General features: G+C 40.9%; 1 protein-coding gene across 5 annotated transcripts in view; it reads left to right on the top strand.

Annotated features, from left to right (window-relative positions):
- Zdhhc20 (zinc finger DHHC-type palmitoyltransferase 20) overlaps positions 1–21,137 on the top strand; it is a 58,028-nt gene that overhangs the window by 27,576 nt on the left and 9,315 nt on the right. For all 5 annotated transcript variants that reach the window (XR_004772258.1, XM_027390452.2, XM_027390451.2 and 2 more), the window contains 5 exons: positions 2,916–2,985; positions 4,051–4,083; positions 5,152–5,272; positions 13,009–13,141; positions 19,881–20,007. Coding sequence is in view for 4 of the 5 variants with exons in the window: in XM_027390452.2 (XP_027246253.1) it covers positions 2,916–2,985; positions 4,051–4,083; positions 5,152–5,272; positions 13,009–13,141; positions 19,881–20,007 (484 nt within the window). In the remaining variant the exon portion in view is untranslated. The remainder of the gene's footprint in view (positions 1–2,915; positions 2,986–4,050; positions 4,084–5,151; positions 5,273–13,008; positions 13,142–19,880; positions 20,008–21,137) is intronic.

Raw genomic sequence — 21,137 nt, 5'->3', positions numbered from 1 at the left:
TGACAATGGACACCACCATACTGCAATCATTCATTATGTTTAATAGTTTTCTTGTTAACTTAGAGCAGATTTAAGGATCTTACCATATGAAGTCACCTTTCAAGTGTTGTGTTGTGTGCCTGTTATTAGGTGGAGTTGCAGCTATACACACAGTTCAATGAAAGAGTCATGAAAATCAGAATTTTTCCCCCTGAAGTTTATTCCATGTGTCCACATAGGGAAGAGCGACAAGATGATCTGGTAACTTCCCCGAGTTCATCTTTGGTGTCCTAAGTTGAGGGTAAAGTTCAAGTACGAGACCAAGTGGTCCTGGTCAGGGTGTGGCACTGCGCCTCTCTACAGCTGCATCTCTCTGTGAGGTCCTCTGCTTAGAAATCCTGGGAGACAAGTTCCTCTTCTGGCTGTCCCAGGACCTTGGCCTTCTTCCTGCAGGAGATCCTTGGAGAAATTCCTGTGCCTTGGCATCCATTGTTTCAGTAGTTTGACAGCCTAAGAGGGGGCCCAAATATCTCTTCGGCATATCTTCATTTCTGGCACATTTTATCAGTGGAAAAGCTGTACCCTGGATCCTCATTCCTGTGATCTCAGAGGGATCTGACATTTTGCCCAGCACATCCTAGGAACTCTGAGTCAGCCTTCATCATTCATCTAGGCGTATGCCTTCAATTCAGTATCTGTCCACCCAGTCAGAGGGTTCCAGTTGTAAAAGGATACTTGTACTTGAATGAGTTATTATTTGAACCTTCAGACTCACAGAAAACAGATTTCCATTTAAAGTCTATTGCCATAGAAGCAGGAGACAGGTTTGCTGTGTTCACCTTTATTTCTAGAAATGGGCAGTATTTATCATACATAGAAACTCTCAAGTATTCATTGAACAAATGAAGGAACACCCCAGCTGCACTCTGCTCTATTTCTGTCTTCAGCACTGTTCTTTTCTGGTTGCTCTGTACAAGAAACTGAAGTTTCCTTGGATTGCAACTATTTCTTTAGCTTTATCTGTTTTTGTTTAGTATAGTTTTCTTTCTTCCTTCCTCCCTCTTTCCCTCCTTTAGGCAGGATATCAATATGTAGTCTTAGAACTTGATATGTAGATCATGCCAGCCTTGAACTCATAGTAATCCACCTGCCTCTGCCTTCCAAGTGCTGAGTTAAATTCTCACAACACCACACCCGACTCCAACCCATGTTCTTGTAAGGCCTGTTTGATTTCATCCCTTCCCTGTACCTGCAAATGTGCACAGCTGTCACGGGCCAGTTGTGGGAGGATGGAGAGAAAGAGAGACGAGAGGTGCTTGGCTTCTTTCTGATCCTGACTTTCCTACACATGTAGCCTTAGGTTTCTGTTTGGTATGAGACTCAGCGTTAGTGGTTCCAACTTCAGCTTGCTGTCTTTTCCGTAATGTGTTTTGTGTGGGAAATTCTTGTTCTGAATAATAGTGCGCTATACAGACACACCATAAAGTATTTAGCCATTTCAAGTATACAGTTATTCCTAGGGAATTAAAAATGGCTCAGCAATTAAGAGCACTGGCTGCTCTTCAAGAGGACCCAGGACTTCCTGACACCCACATGGCAGCTCACAACTGTCTGTAATTCTAGTTCCTAGGTATCTGATGCCTCTTCTGGACTTCAAGGCCACCAGGAACAAATGGATTGTACAAAATATATATTCAGGCACAACATTTATACATATTTTTAAAGGGATATTATCCTGGCATTTTATTATTTAAAGTAGCAGTAATGAGTATTCCTATTTGTTATTTTTTAAAGATTTATTTTTAATTAGGTGTAGGTGTGTGTGTGTCTACATGTAGGTATGTATACTAGGGAGCCAGAGGTCCGGAGCTGGAGTTATAGATGGTTGTGAGTCACTTGCCATAGGTGCTAGGAACTGAACCTTGATCCTCTCTGGAAGAGCAAGCAGCAAATGTTTTTAACCACTGAGCCATCTTTCCAGTCCCTGTATTTGTTGCTGTTCAAATGAGCTAAGCAGTTTTCTGTAACTGAGTCTATTCCTTCTAACTAGAGTCTTAATGTTCCAAGATGGGAGGGGGGGTGTTTGTTTTTCTCTCAAGTCTCATGCATCCCAGATTGCCCTCAAACTCTCTGTGTAGTTGGTAATGACCTTGAACTTGATCCTTCTGCCTGCCTCAGGCCTCCCAGGTGCTCAGATTACAGGCACGAACCACTGTCTTGCACATGCAGTGATGCCCTTCAAACCTAGGGCTTTGTGCATGACAGCCAGGCTAGCACTCTGCTGTCTGAGCTATGCCCTTATCCTTGCACTCCCCTTGTTTTCTCAGATGTTTGTTTGTTAGGCTCCTCCTACTCCCTCTCCTTTTTGTCCACTGTCATTGTCTAGTGTGCTGTTTATTTCATTGATTCTCTTAGTCCCTACAACATAGAGTATATAAGCTTCACAAAGTAGGGATTTTTGTTTAGATTAACTGGCACATAGTAGGTGATTAGGGTCTTGAACAATTGAATGTGAACTAGGCAATAATATAGCATGTATTAGAATTTTAGTTGGAAAGAGGTTTTTGTTGTTCCAGAAATGAATTGGTCTAGAGTAGGGCTGGATGCAGACAGAGGTGAATGCCTTCAAGTATTGTGGTAATCTGTTACAGACATTGTGCTGTGATCAGCAAAGCACTGGGTTTGGGACTCAATGGACCTGAGTTCTGGCCTTGTTATGCTGTTCGTCTTGGTGTTTGGCCTTCTGCAAGTCACCTACTTTGGATCTACTTTATCTAGTTTGAAAAATTCTGGGAAGATACATATGAGGCCCCTTTTCTTGTGACATTTTGTTTGAGATGCTCTCGGTGCATTTTGGTATATTTCAAAAGTCAGGCTTTATAAATCGGCTAAGCTTGCACACCTTTGATTTTTTTTTTTTTTTTTCTTCTCTCTAGCTATCCGATACTGTGAAAAATGTCAGTTGATTAAACCTGATCGGGCTCATCACTGCTCTGCGTGTGACAGGTGAGTGCTACTCAGTTTGTTTTCCTTAAATCCTACCCTGGAATTTGGCAACATAGGAACATTTTATATGCTTCTGCATATTTAGCAAAAACATTTCATCCTTTCCCATTACTTGTTGTGGATATAGAACTAACATAAATATTTATATGAACTAGAATATACTAGAAGTCTTTTAACCATTTCTCTGCTAGTTGAATAGAATTTTAATTTTAAATATGCTTTCTAGCCAGGTGTGGTGGTGCATGCCTTTCATCCCAGTATTTGTATGGATGTCTGAAGTAAATTCCGTAATTGTTTTCAGTTGCCATTTGGTCCATTTTAATCCTTGTTTTCATATGAGAAGGTAGTATGGTAACGGAAAGATGTTAGCTTAAAAGTCTTGACTAATCCAGGCCTGATAAGCCATATAAGTTTTTGGGTGATGTGTTTCTCATTCTTACTTTATGAGATCTGTACTCTTACTTTTTTTTTTTTTTTTTTGGTTTTTCGAGACAGGGTTTCTCTGTGTAGCTTTGGAGCCTGTCCTGGAGACAAGTCCAGGCTGGCCTTGAACTCAGAGAGATCCACCTGCCTCTGCCTCCCAAGTGCTGGGACTAAAGGCGTGCGCCACTACCACCCAGCTTGTAATCTCACTTTTTACTTGTATAAATAGTACTCTAGAGGGAGAAAAGTTTGGTTTTGTTATGGTGTTCTTATGATAAAGTGTAGTAGTGGTCACCATGGGGAAACTTGATGTTAAAGAATATAGGAAAGGCACTACACTAGAGGTCATCTATTCCTCTCCTTAGCTGATGTCTAACTGATTCTTCTAATGTACCAAGAATCATTCCCAGACCTGAATAGTAAGATGTCATTTGGTGCAGTGTGCTAGAGGTGGTGAACTGACAGAGTGAAAACTAGTGACTATTTACCTGGGAAGGTACATATGGAAGTAGCAGAAGTTACCTGAGGTTTCTTAGTTGGTTTTGGAAGATTTAGTTTTAAGGGGATATTTTAAGTTGAGTAAAATAATGAGAAATTAGAGTCAGGATTTTCTGTATGAATTTTCTTATGCTTGCTTCCTAGATGTGTTCTTAAGATGGATCATCACTGTCCATGGTATGTATGAAAAATAGTAGAAATTGCCTAAGTGAAGAGGGTGAGGGTTGGACATTAGAAGAAGGACACACACACACACACACACACACACTTACAGAGATATGTACATTTATATTTTTTCCTTTAACAATATCTCCTGATAAATAATTCAGAGGTGACGTTAAAAATTAACATTATAATGTAACAGGAATAATAAAAACCCAGACACAAATATTGAGGTTAAAGCTGAAGATCAGAGAAGCAAAGCGGCCAGCCACTAGAGTTTTCTCACTTCAACCAATGCTCAGACGGAAGGAGCGATCCACTGAACCTCAGACTGCTCCCGACTGCACTGCTCCTCAGACTCTACAATGAGCTGCTGTCTCCTCCTGCTTTGTATTCCTCCCTAGTGCTGGGATTAAAGGAATGGGATCCCAAGTGCTGAGATCACCTTCGTTTGAGCTGTTTCTCTTTTAGACTGGGTTAATTTCCTGTAGCTTAGGGTGGCCTTGAACTAACAAAGATCCGACTGCCTCTGTCTCCCAAGTGCTGGATTAAAGGTGAGTGCCACCACTACCTGGTCTCTGTGGCAAACTAGTGTGGTTGCTGAGATTAAAGGCGACTGCCACTATTGCCTGGCCTCTGTGACTAGCTAGTGTGACTAGCTTTGCACTCTGATCTTCAAGCAAGCTTTATTTGTTAGATCATAAACAAAATATCACCACATTAGAATTGCAAAAATCTATATAACATGAATTTAAAACATTCATTAGTTGAGATACTGTTTGTTTTCCACTTCTCACTTGACCTATTTCCAAGTAATGATGATATAAGCTCTCTGAATCCCTTTTCCCCCCTATGACTACAAGGCATACATTAATTTGCTATCTTAACCATCTCTGTAAACTCAGTAATATTAGGTGTATTCCCATTTTGGTACAAGCACCAGGATTTTCACATCTTACAGAACTGAGCTGTTTCATGAAACACTCCCTATACCCCTCTCCCACCAGCCTTGAGACCCTATTTTGCTTTCTGTATATTTGTGATTTGTCTTATTTTATAATGTTACTTTCTGTATTCTTCTAGGGTGAATAACTGTGTCGGATTTACTAATTACAAATTCTTCATGCTGTTTTTGTTGTATTCCCTACTATATTGCCTTTTTGTGGCTGCAACAGTTTTAGAGTATTTCATAAAATTTTGGACGGTAAGTCTTTTTTCTCTCTTAAACATATATAAAAGATGTTTAAAGATGTGTATTTGAAAAGGGTTTCTTTATGCTTTTTATAAGTAGATCTGATTAGCCTCTATAATGGCTCAGACAGGACTATACTTTACCTGCAAGTAAGTGTCTAATACACAGGCTAAGTAACTGGTGCAGACTGTAGGGAGAGCTGCTTTAGAGAAGTCAGTGCCTCTTTCCACTTGCCTTGATGAGACTTGCTGTGTTTGTATTCAAAGTGACGTCCTCAGCCCAGACAAACACTTGCTTCCTGTCTGCATACACTTTTTTCAGAATTAAAAAAAAAAAAAGATTTATTTTTATTTTAGGAATGTGAATGTTTTGCCAGATATGTCTGTGCACTGTATGAATGCCTGGTTCCTACAAAGACCAGAAGAGGGTGTCAGATCCCCTGGAACTAGAGTTATAGAAGATTGTGAGCCAACATGACATGTATGTGCTGGGAATTGAACCTGAGTCCTCTGCAAGAGCAGCCAGTGCTTCTAACAGCTGAGCTGTCTCTCCAGCTCTCTTCTCCAACTTTTAAAAAAACAGCAAATAGTTAAAAAATAATCAAATGTTTTATCAACAAGGGACTAAAGTGTGATTTATCTGAGAGGAAATGGTATGAAACAGGCATCCCGGTGTGACGAATGACTGGGAAGTGGTCTCTGGTGTAGCATGTGGGAGTGTCTAAGGGGAATAGGAACCTACTAGTGTGTCCTGGCTTCTCTGGAAATGTTAAGAGATTTGCTGGCACTATATACTATATTGGTTACTATATACAAATGCTCATCTATCTATTCAAAATACATAATCAAGTTGAAACCAAGTATGTATACTTGAGGGGAAAATAACTACCAAAAACATGGAAAGAACTCCATCTTAGAAGTGGTGTGGAGAATGCTGCTTTTCATTATAACATTTTCACAGTGTTTGATTTTTATATGTACTTTTTCTATTGATATAATTTAGAAATAACTTTAAAATATATTAAAACTACCCTTCCACTAAAATCTTTAAATATCTGGATATTCTTCATCTCTATTTCTTTCCCCCCAGTGTCATCACATCAGCCCCATTAAATGTAGTAGGTTCAGTCTTGACTGTCATACTGCTGAACCCAATACCCAATCTTCAATTGATAATTATTACTGAGCCATCAGACATAATCAAGCCATCATAAAAATGGGCATATTTCAAATCTTCTTCCTATTCTCTTTCCATTGTTTTTCTCCATGCTTATCTGCTATAATGGGAACAAAAGCTGCACCGGTCCATTGGTTGCCATGCTAGAATAGTGATGTCATCTCTGAGCTCCTGTTTGTTCTCTAATAAGTACCTAGATCTAGAATCGAATGGATCCCAAGGAAAGGGCATGGGCTTTGCTTATATATTTGCTATAAATTAAACTCCATGAAGGCGAAAAATTGTATCTTTTCCATCAGTAGAGAATCTAGGATATTACCTGGCCCACAATACAGTAAATGTTCAGTAAATGTTTGCTTAATGGTAAAATAGCCAAAGTGATGTTAGCTTAGATTGCACTTTTGCTTGTGAAATTGGAGTCATACTTACTGCACAGAATAATGTAAACGTGGTATATAAAAAGCATGCAGTAGATGTCTATCTGTCTGTTCATGTGTGTGTGAGACCGGGTCTTAACCAGTCCAGTCTAGAACTCACTTTGTAGCCTAGGCTCGTGGCAGTCCTCTTGCCTGAGCCTTTTGAGATGTCTTTGGTTTTGTTTTTCTCATTGTATGTCTCAAACCATTCCTACTGTAACCATCTTTGTCTCTGATTCCTTTCTGATGTACACTGCCCACTGACTTATGAACACAGTACCTAACTTTACTCTGCATGTGTGAGACTGTTTACTAGTCACTGCCTTGTCTTTTTATGAGCACCCTAGTTTGTTCCTTGTCCACTTTCTCTGATAGGTTTTTGTTTCCATAAGAAAGATACTAATCTTTATTCATGACCTTGGTATCGATGAGCCTTTCTTCAATAAAATACAGAAATCACCAGTTCATAATTTAGGCAGCACTAAAATTGACAGTTTCTCTTACCAGGAGCCACTGGGCACCTGTAGCCCAGTAAGTACTCTGTTGGTTGAGATAGATTTGTCTGGATCCTGGCTGTAGAGCCCAGCCTCGACCATGCAGGATAGCAAAGTTCCCAAGTCAGAAGGCAGTCCAGTGCTCATGGCCTATCATGCTTGTCTTGAGGGCGCTGACTCTTCTTTCCTTGACTCTGACTGTATGTAGAGTTTCCATCACATTTCAGTTTGTATCTTCTAAACAGATTTTGTTTTGTTTTTGTCAAAGTTTTCTGTTTTTTAACCAGCCCTTTTTTAATCATGTTTCTGGCTGCTGTCTGGTATAAGATTGTACAATGGTCACCCATTTTATTCTGACACTGTTACTGTTTTCATTTCCACTGTTAAATTGTGATTTGGAAGAGGAGATAATTGTGTTATAAAAATATGTCTACATTTACTCTTTTTAACACCTGGAAAAAATGTTTAAAATGTGTGTTTTGTTATCCAGGTCTGGTGAGGCCCCAGAGCTAGAGTCCATTGTGACTGAGAAGATGTTTACTCAGAGACCCCAGAGAGAACAGACACAGCCTAACCAAGGTTCAGTGAGGGCAAGAGCTGCTGGTGTCTAAAACAGGATGAACTACTTTAGCCAGTTTGAATAATCTCAGTGGATTCTGGGATGACTAAACTATAGTAATGCTGCCTCCTGCTGGGGGTGGCAACAGACTCAGATTTGGAGTTTGGACTCTAGATTGGTTAGCATATGAAAGTTGCCCTCCTAGTGGTGAGTGCTTTTCAAAGTACTGGCAACTTGGGAGGGGCATTATCTCCCCAAGTCAGTGAAGCCCGGACATCCCAGTGTGTGTACACAGGAAGATAAGGAACCATGGTTTTGTACAGAGGTTGTTGTGACTGCAGTTATCAGATTGGAGAAGTTAGCTACCCAAGGTCATGTATTTCATAGTATAGAAAACTAGTTCTGTCAGATCTGTCTATCCCAGTGTCCAGATACTTTCCATGGTCACTTGTCAATTAAAAGCTGCGTACAACAAGAGCCAAGTCACAGAGCACAGTTATTTCCAGGAAATATCTTATGTATTTTAGAGAGATTATTTTACTGAAGCATTGTAATTTGGGGGTCTGGAGAGATGATGGTTTAGAACACTTAGTGCCCTTGCAGAAGACTCATGTTCAATTCCCAATATCTACATTCTGGTTCATAACCATTTATAGTCATGTATATGTGCACACAAAAACCTACTTGTGTAAAATAAAATCCTTAATGCTGGGTGTATAACTCATGCCTTTAATCCCATCACTCAGGAAACAGAGGCATATGATTTCTGTGAGTTCAGAGCCAGCCTAGCTGGTCTACAGAGTGAATTCCAGGACGGATGGAGCTACATAGTGAGACCTAATCTCATAAAACAAACAAAAAACTGAAGTTTCTGCTCAGTGATAGTGTGAGCTAAGGGCCCTGGTCCCTCAGTAGCATCAGGGAGATACAGTCCAGCACTGTCCACTGTCCTGAGGTGGTGCCTACTTATGGATTTCCACAGAAACAGGCTAGGACAAGTCAGAGTTAGCGAGTTTATTGAGGCAAGATATGGTACATGCTTCAGAGCAGTGGTTCTCAGCCTGTGGGTCATGATCCCTTTCACAGGGGTCACATCAGATAGTTACATTACATGCAGTTCATAACAATAGCAAAATTAGAGTTATGAAGTAGCAATGAAAATAATTTTATAGTTAGGGGCCACCACAACAAGAGAACTGTAATAAAGGGTCTCGGTGTTAGGAAGGTTGAGAACCACTGAGCTAGAGTTAACGTGCTGGTGTTGAGATGATGTTCAGGGAAAGGGCGGCTATACACTCAAGGCATGGGTGTGGATTTCTCCAGAGTCACAGGTAGATATTGTGGGTAAGTTACATTGTTTGAAATATATAATCTACAAGATTTAAAGATGGAGCAAAATTGCCAGGTGTAGTGGCGCACACCTTTAATCCCAGCACTTGGGAGGCAGAGACAGGTGGATCTCTGTGAGTTCAAGGCCAGCCTGGTCTATAGAACAGTTCCAGGACAATCCTCCAAAGCAATACAGAGAAACCCTGTCTTGGAAAACCAAAAAATTAATTAGTTAATTAATTAATTAATTAAAAAACAAAAAACCAGATGAAACAAAGTAGGTAGAGTTTAATTAGTAAAACAAAACAAAACTGAGCTAACTTAGTTATGCCTCTTATTTTAAAGAGTATGCTTTTATGAGTTTGAGGCAGCCTGGTCTTCATAGCAAGTTCTAGCTGGGGCTACACAATAAGACCCTGTCTCTAAAACCAAACTGAAAATTTAAATTGTTTTTTGAGGTGTATATTTTTACACTTAGGGCTGACAAGGAGAGTGGTTAAATTCAAGGTCACAGACATTGTGTCCTAAGTATGCATGGCTTTAAACATCTTTGTTTGAGATGTCTTTAGAAAGACAGGCCTCATCTGTAGGCAGGGCTGCACCCTCAGTTGGTAGGAGTTGCAAAGTGGACCCCAGGGTGAAGCAGCTGATTGACCTTCACATATCTGCAATGGGTGAGATGGCGTAGGTTGCATATTAAAGTGAGTGGACAAGGTGGGCCTCACTATGAGTAGAAAACCTGAACCAAGACAGAGGACTTGATTGGTGTCTGAGGGAAGAGCATTTAAGCCAGAGGAATCTGTTGAGCTATACCTAGGGAACTTTTTCTCTGTGTATCCCTAGCTGTTCTGGAACTCACTTTGTAGACCAGGCTGGCCTCAAACTCAGAAATCCACCTGTCTGCCTCACTGAGATTGAAGGTGTATACCACCGTCATCCGGATCCATGGGAACTTTTTATGGCTAGATTAGACTAAGAACAGATACATAGGGGAAGCAATCTTTAGTGTTAGAAGGTGTCTGTGTCTGTCTGCCTGCCTGCCTGTCTTCAGTAAAATGGGAACAAAAGGGTGACATGATGTTACTTGTAAAAGATTGTGATTGCTGAGCTGTAACCCAACAGGCAGTCAGCACAGCTGCCATATCAGAGGCTGCCATTGTTCTTTCATACAAAACAGGCAGTAGCAGTGAGCTGCTGAGTCATCAGGTCTCATTTCCGGAACTACTAACCAACCTGAAGGTTAAAGAGTTACAGATGTTCATGCTAAAACATTTTGTTTTGTTCTTTAAGACACAAGTTCCTTGTATATAGTTGGTTGGGAAAGTGCATGTTTAAAGGGTCTCTGAGATGTGCTTGAAGAGATAAATGATTTTAACTGTTTGGGAGGGGGGGATTTACTTTTTGGAAAAATGTAGACCATTAGAGGGCAACTTCTTGTATTCCTTCCAAATGCACATAACTGATAAAGCCTAGTTTTCAGGATAACTTTGTATAAAAGTTGTTTTCTTAATGCATTGTCTCTGTTTGCACAAGCTTTGCCGCAGGAAATCTACAGAGAATTGCCCAAAGGTAAAACATACCATTGCCATGACATTCTCATAATCTCTTTATAGAGTGAATGTTTATAATTAAAGTTTGCTTTACAAGTTGGCAAGATAGATAGTCACTGTGTTTTAAAAGTATAGAGGTTACTCTGAGAAAAAAATAAATACCAGAATAGTGCAGGGCTAGTGGGAAAATGTTCAGCGGTAAAGTTTTTTAGTCACTAGATTCAATCTCCAGAACACAACACACACACACACACACACACACACACACACACACACACACTCTCTCTCTCTCTCTCTCTCTCTCTCTCTCTCTCTCTCACACACACACACGCTAGCCATCTTTCAGTTAGTCTGTCAAAACCTGTGTGTAGTGTGGAAGATTATATGTGTGCATATGAATGTGGGTGTTCACGAATGTCGGAGGCCACTTGACCTTAGTGCCTTACTTAAGTCAGGGCCTCTCACTTGCCAGCAAGCTTTCCTGCTCTGCCTGTCTCCACATCTTACAGGCATGTGCAGCCATTCCCACTGTGTATGTGATGGCTGGAGATTTCAACTCAGGTCTTTGGGCTTCCAAAGCAAATACCTCTACCCACTGAGCTGTCTTCTAAATACTGCCAAATTTAAATTTTAAAAATTCATAGTTGTATGTCTGAAGCATGTGCACACATGCATGAGGGCACATGTGTGGAGGTGAGAGGTTAACTTTGGAAGTCAGTTCTCTTCTACTCTGGGTTCTAGGAATTAAACTCAGGTTGTTGGGCTTGAGCAACAACCACTTTTTACCCTCTGAGCCATCTTGCTGGCCCTTTGGTTAGAAACTTTAAAAAAAAAAAAAATGTGTGTGCGTGTGCATGCACAATCGTGTTCACAAAGAGGCCAGAGGCGGCATCATATCCCCTTGAGCTGGAGTAGTGTGAGCCACCTGAGGTGGTGTTCTTAAACAAGGAGCCATCTCTCCAGTCTGTTGTATTTGGGAGAGGGGGAGTCCCTTTGAGACAGGATCTTTCTGTGTAATCCTGGCTATACTGGAATTTGCTATAAAGACCTAGCTTCCTCAAACTCATCATCCTGCCTCTGCCTCCCAGGTGCTGGGATTGAAGGTGCATGCCACCGTGCCCAGCCTGTTAAACATTTTTTAAATTAAATAGGACAACCTGTTCTGAAAAACCAGGAGACTTACTAATATAGTTTTTGAGACAGTCTCATGTGTCTCAAGATGACCTTGAACTTCTGATCCTCCTGCCTGCATTTCTTGAGTCCTGAAATTAAGGCATGCACTACCATGCAAGGTTATTTGTTATGCTAGGGACTGAACCTAGGACTTTATGCTTACCAAGCAAGCATTCTTCTGACTGAACTACATCTCCAGCCCCTTCAAGGTTTTATTTTAAGAGCAAATATTTAAAGGTTTCTTCCTATTAATAGCCATATTTCTGTACGAAGGAATAACAGAAACTATTCATTCTTTAATACGTTATGGCAACTTACTTCAAATGGCAATTACCTACAAAGACTCACAAGGAAAAGAAACAAGGATGAGGAGGTGGGCATCAGAGCATCTAGGGACCTGGACACCTTGGAGGAGACATGCACAGAAGTAAAAGTGAAATATATCACATTCCACTTGTTTTTAGAGCATATGTAATTAAACAGCTGTTTTTATACAAATGGAAGTACCCTTGTTCCTCTGGATGTTGAGGAAAATCTAAATATATGCATAAGGTGTGAAAGAAAATTGGCTAGAGAGAACAGTCGGTCTTTTCATTTTTATGGCTGACTTGTTAGAAGTTTAAGAAAAACGTTTTAAAATGTTTGTATTATATTGTTCTCTTTTGTGCATGGATGGGTGTGTGCCATTTATATCTGTGCACCACAAGCATGCTTGGTGCCCACAGGTCAGAAGAGGGTATTGGGTCCCCTAGGACTGGAGTCATAGACAGTGGTAAGCCACCTTGTAGGTGCTGGGAGGATCAGTCAGTGCTCTTAAACCCTGAGCCATCGCTCCAGCTTCTAAGGATGATTTTTAAATGACTTGGGACTGTTGATGGTTTCAGCCTGCTATGAGATTGTGCCTTCAGAATACATGGTTTCATTTATTTCACTTCTCTTCATGTATGACTTTTTTTGTGTGTGAATTCAATCTTTAGGAAGAACCAGATTACAAGTTGCATTTTAGACGTTCAGTATCCTCACAATTAACCCCTCTTTCTTCTTTCCTCAGAATGAACTGAGAGAGTCACGTGCCAAATTCCACGTACTTTTCCTTTTCTTTGTGTCTGCAATGTTCTTCGTCAGTGTGCTCTCACTATTTAGCTACCATTGCTGGCTAGTTGGAAAAAACAGAACAACAATAGGTAAATAAACTAAAGTATAAGTCTTTTTTAGAAATGACCACAAATGACTGTGGCCTTTAGTAGGCAATAAAGAAATGAAAAGTAATTATGTATTTAACTTCATAGTTTCAGGTACAGTCATTGTATAAGATACCTAGACTCATGTTGAGGATGATTGCATAAATGACTATATATGTAGGATGATTTTATAAACTTAAAAGCCATTACCCGTGTTTATACACTATCTTTTGAAAGCTAGTCTCTGAATGGTATTTTCATGCTTAAAGTTGATGCTCAAACCCAAACCATTTTAAACCCTTCAGTCTATGTTCTTGCTAGGACAGAGCATACTTCGTGTATTCTTGACACCCCCTACCCCAATGCACAATGACAGGCTAGTGCTTTTGATGTCTTTTTATTGCCATTTTTTGTGTAGTTTGTCAGTGAAATTTAATGCAAAGTATAGTTGTTACCAGCTTTTTTTATTTTCCTTTTTCTCTGATGTTTAAAATGAAAACACAAGGCTGGAGGGATGGCGTGATTGGTAAGTAAGGGACTTGCTGCCAAGCCTGACGGTCTGAGCTCAGCTCTCCTGAACCTACATGATAGAAGAGAGAAACCAACTCCCACAAATCGTCCTCTGACCTCTTGACAGTCTGTATATATAGACACTGAATAAGTAGATACATGCAAAAAGAAATATACATAAAAACAAAAGCAATAGAGGAATAATTGAGTAAGGTGTGTCACTAGTTGTTTCTACTCTTGTTTGCTTTTGGGGGGAGACACACCGCCTAACTCTCTAAAATCACACACACGGAGACTTTTTCTTGCTTATGAATGCCTGGCCTTAGCTTGGCTTGTTTCTAGTCAGCTTTTCTTAAGTTATCCATCTATCTTTTGCCTCTCGGCTTTTGCCTTTTTCTATTTCTATATATCTTTATTTCTTACTCCATGGCTGGCCCTTGATGTCCTCCTCCCTTTCTTGCTCCTTCATCTTTTCCTCCCAGGTCTCTCCTCTTTAGTTTCTCTGTCTGCCAGCCCCGCCTATCCTTTCTCCTGCCTGGCTCTTAGCCATTCAGCTCTTCATTAGACCATCAGATGTTTTAGACAGTCACAGTAGCACGGCTTCACAGAGTTAAACAAATGCAACATAAAAGAATGCAACACATCTTTGCATCATTAAACAAATGTTCCACAGCATAAACAAATATAGCACACCTTTAAATAACATTTCACAACAAGGGTGTTCTTCAAGAGTAGTAGGACTGGGATTATGGTCTGTGCCCCTTCTCCCAGCACTTAGGAGGCTAAGGCAAGGTTACTAGTGTGAGGCCAGCTTAGGGCTGCCTAACAAGAGAGCTGGAGAGCCTGCTCACACTGAACTGCTGTCCTGCCAGCCTCACAACCCTGTTAACTAATATGTACCTGGTAGCCTAAAGTTCACCTGCCAGCCAATGCCTGTATGTTTGCCAGAATTGGAAGGAAACATTTGTTGTTGTTGGTTTTCGAAACAGTATTTCTCTGTGTAGCTTTGGAGCCTATCCTGGAACTCTAGACTAGGCTGACCTCAAACTTACAGAGATTCACCTGCCTCTGCCTCCCAAAGCTGGAATTAAAGGCATGCACCACCAACGCCTGGCTGGAAGGAAACAATTTTTAATGTAGAAAAATTAAGAGATTTGAGGGCACATTTTAGTTACTATAGTTGAATTATATGGGCTTATTTATTATTGGTTGTGTGAATTATGTAGCTTCCAATATTAGGATTTCTGTTTCTGTGCCCAGCTCCACTGTTAAGCACCTCAGGGCCATTATGCTTTATTTTTTCCATATAAATAAAATTTTTTATGTCTGTTAAATAATTTGTTCTCTTTACAGAAGTGCTCTTACCCGAGAACTGACAACAACTTGACCTGTTTGCAAAGCCGTGCCCTAAAGACTGTTACAAAAAACAGATTTTACAAAGAAAACCAGAATTCACAACTGTCTGTAACTTCAGTTTTGGGGGACCCAATGCCTTCTCTAGCCTCTGAGCAATAGGTACACATGTGGTGTACATACATACATTCAGGCAAAATACCCATACATATTAAATAATAAAATTAATTCATTTCAAATTGATAACTCTGCTAGTGGTAGGTCTATTTTCCCAATTGGTACTGACCACCTAGATTTAAGGAGCAGCCAGTTGTCCTAAATGGGATGTGAACACTTTAATCTGTTTCTCACATAGCTTGTTTCTTCTGCGTGGAGTCTGAGCCCCTGTGTGTAAGAGAACAAAGGACCTCAGCTGGATTAGCGGAAAGGAAGCAGAAGCAGGATTTGATTTTGCATTGTGTTTTCAGAGGTCTCTGTACATGTTCACCTCCTGTGCTGTGCTATAGGGGTCCATGTACAGTGTAGAGAGCATGTGGTACAGCCATGAAGGAAAAGGGGTGAGGGAGAGGACCCCTTTGGGTCTTTAAAGACATTACCCTTCCCTCTATGACCCTCCACCACCTTCAGGTAGTGCCATCAGCTAGTGACTAGCCCTTGTGCACAGTTCAGATCCAGACCATAGGTCGTGTTTCTAGGCACTCTGCTGTCATCCTTAAACATTTTTTCCACGTTTTTACCAGTGAAACCATTTTACATCATGATTCATCATGTGCACATATCTTACAAAAAATTACAAAAATTAAGCAGGATTTCAGAGAATCCCATTAGTTCCAATCCTGTCTAATGTAGTCCGACACTTTGTATGGTCTAGTTCAGGCAATTAGATGATTCTGTGGCCATGCTTTGAAAACACATTGCCTTCCCATACCTCTTCCTTTACTGCCTCAACCTCCACCCTGGCTTCTGGTGAGTTCTCTGCTGCTCCTGCCACCTTGTTGTTTACTGTGAGGGCACTTTATTCTGCTGTGCCACCTTTGCTTGTCTTCCTAACTCATCTGCCCAGATCTCTCTGAGTTCCAGTGTCCCAGCTAAAGCCATTATCTTAAGTAGGGACGTTTGTCCATGTCCCACAATCACACCTGGAGCCTTTAATCACGTGAAACTAAAAGGCCTCTCAAAATGAAATTTTAATGTCTCTGACAGGGTTTTTATATAATCTAGGCTGGTCCCAGATTCTAGAGCCGGCAGTGGTGGTGCACACCTTCAGTCCCAGCACTCACACAGACTCCAGATCTCTGTGAGTTCAAGGCTACACTGGTCTACATAGTGTGTTGTAGGCCAGCCAGGGCTACATAGGGAGACTCTGTCTCAGGGAAGGGTGGCAGGGGATGACAGAATTTTCTCCCAACCTTTGAGTGGTGTGTTTTAAACTTTGTATTCTGTTCTTTCCCCGGTCTTTCCATCTCCCTTTCCATGCTCCACTGCACTCCTGTCTCAGAGTCCTATTACCCAACAGGGTTGCAGAATAGTATTTTAAGGTGTGTTACTTTTATTTATGCTCTAGGACATTTGTTTAATGATACAAAGATGTATTTCGTTAAGTAAAGTTCAGCTGTGGTCAGGAGGTTGAGTCAGTAACTAGCTGACAGGAAGTGGTAGGGAGGAGCCAGGTGGAGAAATGTTTTTAATGAGGGGCGAGGAGAAGCACGAGGACTTCTGGGGAGACACAAAGAAAGGAGGTGAGCTACTTGCTACCCAGCCTCTCTGTGAAGCATGGTTCCAGCTCAGCCATTGAATCCTGGGTTCTGAGAAGGACAGAGACTTAGATACGTTCCTTTGTAGCTTTGAAAGAGTCGGTGCCCGAGGGAATAGACTGATAGCTGCGGAGTTGCAGTTGCTGATTTGGACAGCTGTGGCTTAAAAAGCAGCAACAATTAAAAAAGAGCACAGCAGTTGGTTCCCAACGTGGGTGCCAGAATGTTGTGTGATATATTTGTTCTTTTTAGGCTTTTTGGTCTTTTGACTTTTTGGGGGGGTATACCCAACTCCAAATAAATCACACATGGAGGCTTATTCTTAGTTATGAATGTTCAGCCTTAGCTTGGCTTGTTTCTTGACAGCTTTTCTTAAATTATCCCATCTATCTTTGGCCTCAGGGCTTTTAATTTCTCTATTCCTGTATACCTTTCTTTTCCTTCTTATTCTGTGTGTAGCTGAGTGGTTGGACCCTGAAGTCCTCCTCCTTCCTCTCTCATTCCCAGATCTTCATCCTCCCAGATTTCTCCTCCCTGCCTGCCAGTCCCACCTTTTCCTCTCTCCTGCCTTGGCCATTCAGCTCTTTATTAGACCATCGGGTGTTTTAGACAGGCACAGTAACACAGCTTCACAGAGAAAACAAATGCAAATATAAACAAAAGTAACACACCTTAAAATAATAGTCCCCAACACACCAGCCTTCCTTGCAGGGTTTCTCTTCTGCTTTGACTGCACACACTAGTCCATTCTAGAGGCACTAACCAATGGTTTCAACTCTTCCTTTGTAGTGCTCTCACCTCTTGTGCCTAGGTTTCTTCCCAAGATGCCTTTACTAATCCTTGGGCTGGAATACTCAGCTGTCCACTTGGTGCTGTGTCTTGCAATCTGCTGACATCTGGAGGAAATCATAACTCCCTTAGAGTGTCACACTTCTGACTGAAGATCCTAGACCCCAGCCAGTTGATGTGGGACACACCTTTAATCCTATCACTAAGGCAGAGGTAGATCTCTGTGATTTACCACTAGTCTCTTCTACACAGTGAGTTCAAGTCTAACCCAAGACTACGTCAGAAACAAAAGGATAAGACAATCCCATACCTCACTAAGGGTGGAAATGGTGGTGGTAAGATCAGTCAGTCTCCCCAGCTGCTTTTCTTATTAATCTAGATCTTTTGAGGGGGAGACAAGGGTTGGTATTTTGAGACAGGCAGATTAGTTTGTAGCCCCTGGCTGTCCTGGAACTCACTTTGTAGACTAGGTTGGCCTTACCCAGCCCTGATTGTTGCCTTTCTGTTCTTCAGATTTCTGAGTGCTTCTGAGGAAAATACTTAAAAGCCACAGGCAAGCTCCTATCTTCTCCCTTTCTAGCCTTCCATACACAGCTCCTCTCCCACCTGTCAGTGTTGGCCTTCCTCCAGTTTCTGAGGAAGGATGTAATTTTGCTCTGCAGTATTTACCTTAGAACTCTTGTTGAGATTCTCTTTTGCTCTCGGCTGCCTTAGTTTTTATTTGCTTTCTTGTGCTGTCAGTTGTGGTTCATTGCTTATGATCTAACAAATAAAGCTTGCCTGAGGATCAGAGTGCCATAGAGGCCAGGCAGTGGTGGTATACACCTTAAACCCCAGCACTAGAGAGGAATATAAGGTGTGAGGAGACAGGAGCTCATTTGCAGTCTTGAGTGAATTCTGAGCATTGCAGTCTGGGAGTCTTGGTTTGATGGAGAGCAGTGCAGTCTGAGGTTTGGTGGATGGCCCCTTCAGTCTGAGTACTGGGAGAGGTGAGAACCCTCTAATGACTGGCCATTTTGCTTCTCTGGTTTTCAGCTTCTGACTCTGAGTTTTTATTATTAATGACAATTAGAATTCGTGCTACAGTCAGTCTGGCCCATCACCTTTCAGCCTGTAAGATACTGGAGTGCTTTGTTTTTAAAAACAATGATGTACAACTCTTTTTGTAATACCTGTTTTTGCCTGGACCTCACTCGGTATCACTTTACACTGAAGCTTGAAGCTGTGGTCTATAATCTCCCTCTGCTGCCTCATTACTCAAGCATGTTGAACGCCACTCCTGCCATCTTCTAATCTCCCTTAACCCCCCAAGACACACAGTCTGTCCTACAAAATTAGCTGTCCTTACTTCTGTACTCACGAAGCACAGGACTTTTAGGACTTAACACACGTAGGTTTTGCTAGACTGTAGATTTGTAGAAATTCTAATTTTTTGTTTGGGTCCCAGTACCTATGTTGTTAGAAATATATAGGAAGTTCATCAAGAAAGAATGAACAAGTTCTAGTACCTTAAAAACAAATTGAATTACAATAAATCAAATGGAGTAGAATGTTTTCATTGAAGGCCGGGGACTTAGCGCAGCGGGAGAATGCTTGATAGCATGCTCAACGGTTCAATTTCTAGTACCACAGAAATGGGCTGAGTCAAAGTATAATGACCAAAACAGTTGTTTTTTAAAAAGCAGTATATATGGCTGGGCATGGCAGTCTACACCTGGGAGGCAGAGGCAGGTGTATGTCTGTGAGTTCAAGCCCAGCCTAGTCTACATAGTTCTAGGACAGCCAAAGATACATGGAGAAACACTACCTCAAAATAAATAAATAAATAAATAAATAAATATAATATAATATAATATAATATTAGGTAACTATTTGGGCCTATCATTTTAGAGGGTTGAAATAAAAATATACGTTCTCCAAATAAGTTAGAAATTTTGTCTTTTTAAAAGTAGAGTTTAGCAGGGCATTGGTGGCGCACGCCTTTAATCCCAGCACTCAGAAGGCAGAGGCAGGTGGATCTCTATGAGTTCAAGGCCAGCCTGGTCTCCAGAGCGAGTGCCAGGATAGGCTCCAAAGCTACACAGAGGAAACCCTGTCTCAAAAAAATCAAAAAAAAAAAAAAAAAGTAGAGTTTAGTTGACATAATAATTGTGTCTATGCTGAGGTGACACTTCAGTACATGCTTATAATGTAAGTCAAATCAGGGTAATTGGGACATCTGTCACCTCAGATGATTGTCATTCCTTGTTACCTTTTGTTATAATTCCCTTTATAATTTTTGAATAGATAAGATTTATTCATGTGTGTACATGCTTGTGTTTCCTTTTTTTAAACAGAGTCTTTCCGTGCACCTATGTTTTCTTATGGAATAGATGGAAATGGTTTTTCTCTTGGATGTAGTAAAAATTGGAGACAAGTCTTTGGTGATGAAAAGAAATACTGGCTAGTTCCAGTATTTTCAAGGTAAGTTACAGAATGTAGGGCTCACTGGTAGCCTCTGCTTCTGGCTGAATATTCAGATTCAGAGTAGCTATGCAGTAAGAGCACACATTTGAATGGGAAGTAGAAAAATAAAAATGACTCAAAGAGCTCTTCAAAATGAAAATAAATCACTTTCAGGAACATAAAAAGTATTTTCATATATTATAACACACAAGAGTTGTATGTGTGTACCCCTCTTCTCTCTCCCTCTTTTCTTTTTTCTTTTTTTAAAGACAGAGTCTCACTGTGTAGCCCTGGGTGGCCTAGAACTGGAAGAGGTCCATCTCTCTCTCCTCCAGAGGCCTGGCACTAAAGGTTTGTGCCACATCCAGCTTACCTTTATTTTCTGAAAGAAGACTGAATGCTAATGTGGTTTTATCTCAGGTGTAAATAATGCACATGCTAGATGATTCAAACCCATTTCTCCCTAATCCCCGCTCGTCTGGGCCGTCTGTACGTCAGTCACTACAGAGAAGGAAAGCAATTTGGAAGTGTATCCCCAAGTTTGTAAGACCTGTAGGTATGCTGGGTGGAGGCTCACACTAGAATCCCAGGTTCAGAGAGCTGAGGCAGGAGGATCATCATGAGTTTTTGAAGTTAGTTTGGCTTATATAGTCATATAGTCAGACCCTGCCTCAAAAGGGGGCTAGGGTAACTGTAGGGCCTTTTCCTTAATTAAATTGCCCTTTTCTGTCCAAAATGGCTTGCTTTCCTTCATTTTTTTATTTAATTTATTTATTTTTGGTTTTTTGTTTTGGTTTTTCAAGACCTGTGTAACAGCCATGGCTTGTCTTTGAATTCACTTTGTAGACCAGGCTGACCTCTAACTCACAGAGATCCGCCTGCCTCTGCCTCCTGAGTACTGGTATTCAAGGCGTGTGCCACCACCCCACCTAGTTTTGTTTTTTATTTATTTTTGCTTCACTGTCTCCTAGCTTACCTTATCTTCTGCTGGCAAGAGTATAGTCACCTTATTTTTTTGACTGCAGATTTTAAGAGTGTTATTTACTCCTTTCACAAAATTTTATTGTGATAAAATTTAGTGTGGCTTTTTTCAGGTTTCTTTTGTTTAGGATTACTTTAGGATTAGGGTTTTTTATTGTTGGTTTTTC

This window comes from Cricetulus griseus (genome assembly GCF_003668045.3).
Source record: "Cricetulus griseus strain 17A/GY chromosome 1 unlocalized genomic scaffold, alternate assembly CriGri-PICRH-1.0 chr1_1, whole genome shotgun sequence".
In the NCBI taxonomy this organism is placed as follows: domain Eukaryota; kingdom Metazoa; phylum Chordata; class Mammalia; order Rodentia; family Cricetidae; genus Cricetulus; species Cricetulus griseus.
The sequence above is the reverse complement of the archived record's forward strand: the minus strand, read 5'-3'. Positions and strand labels throughout refer to the sequence as shown.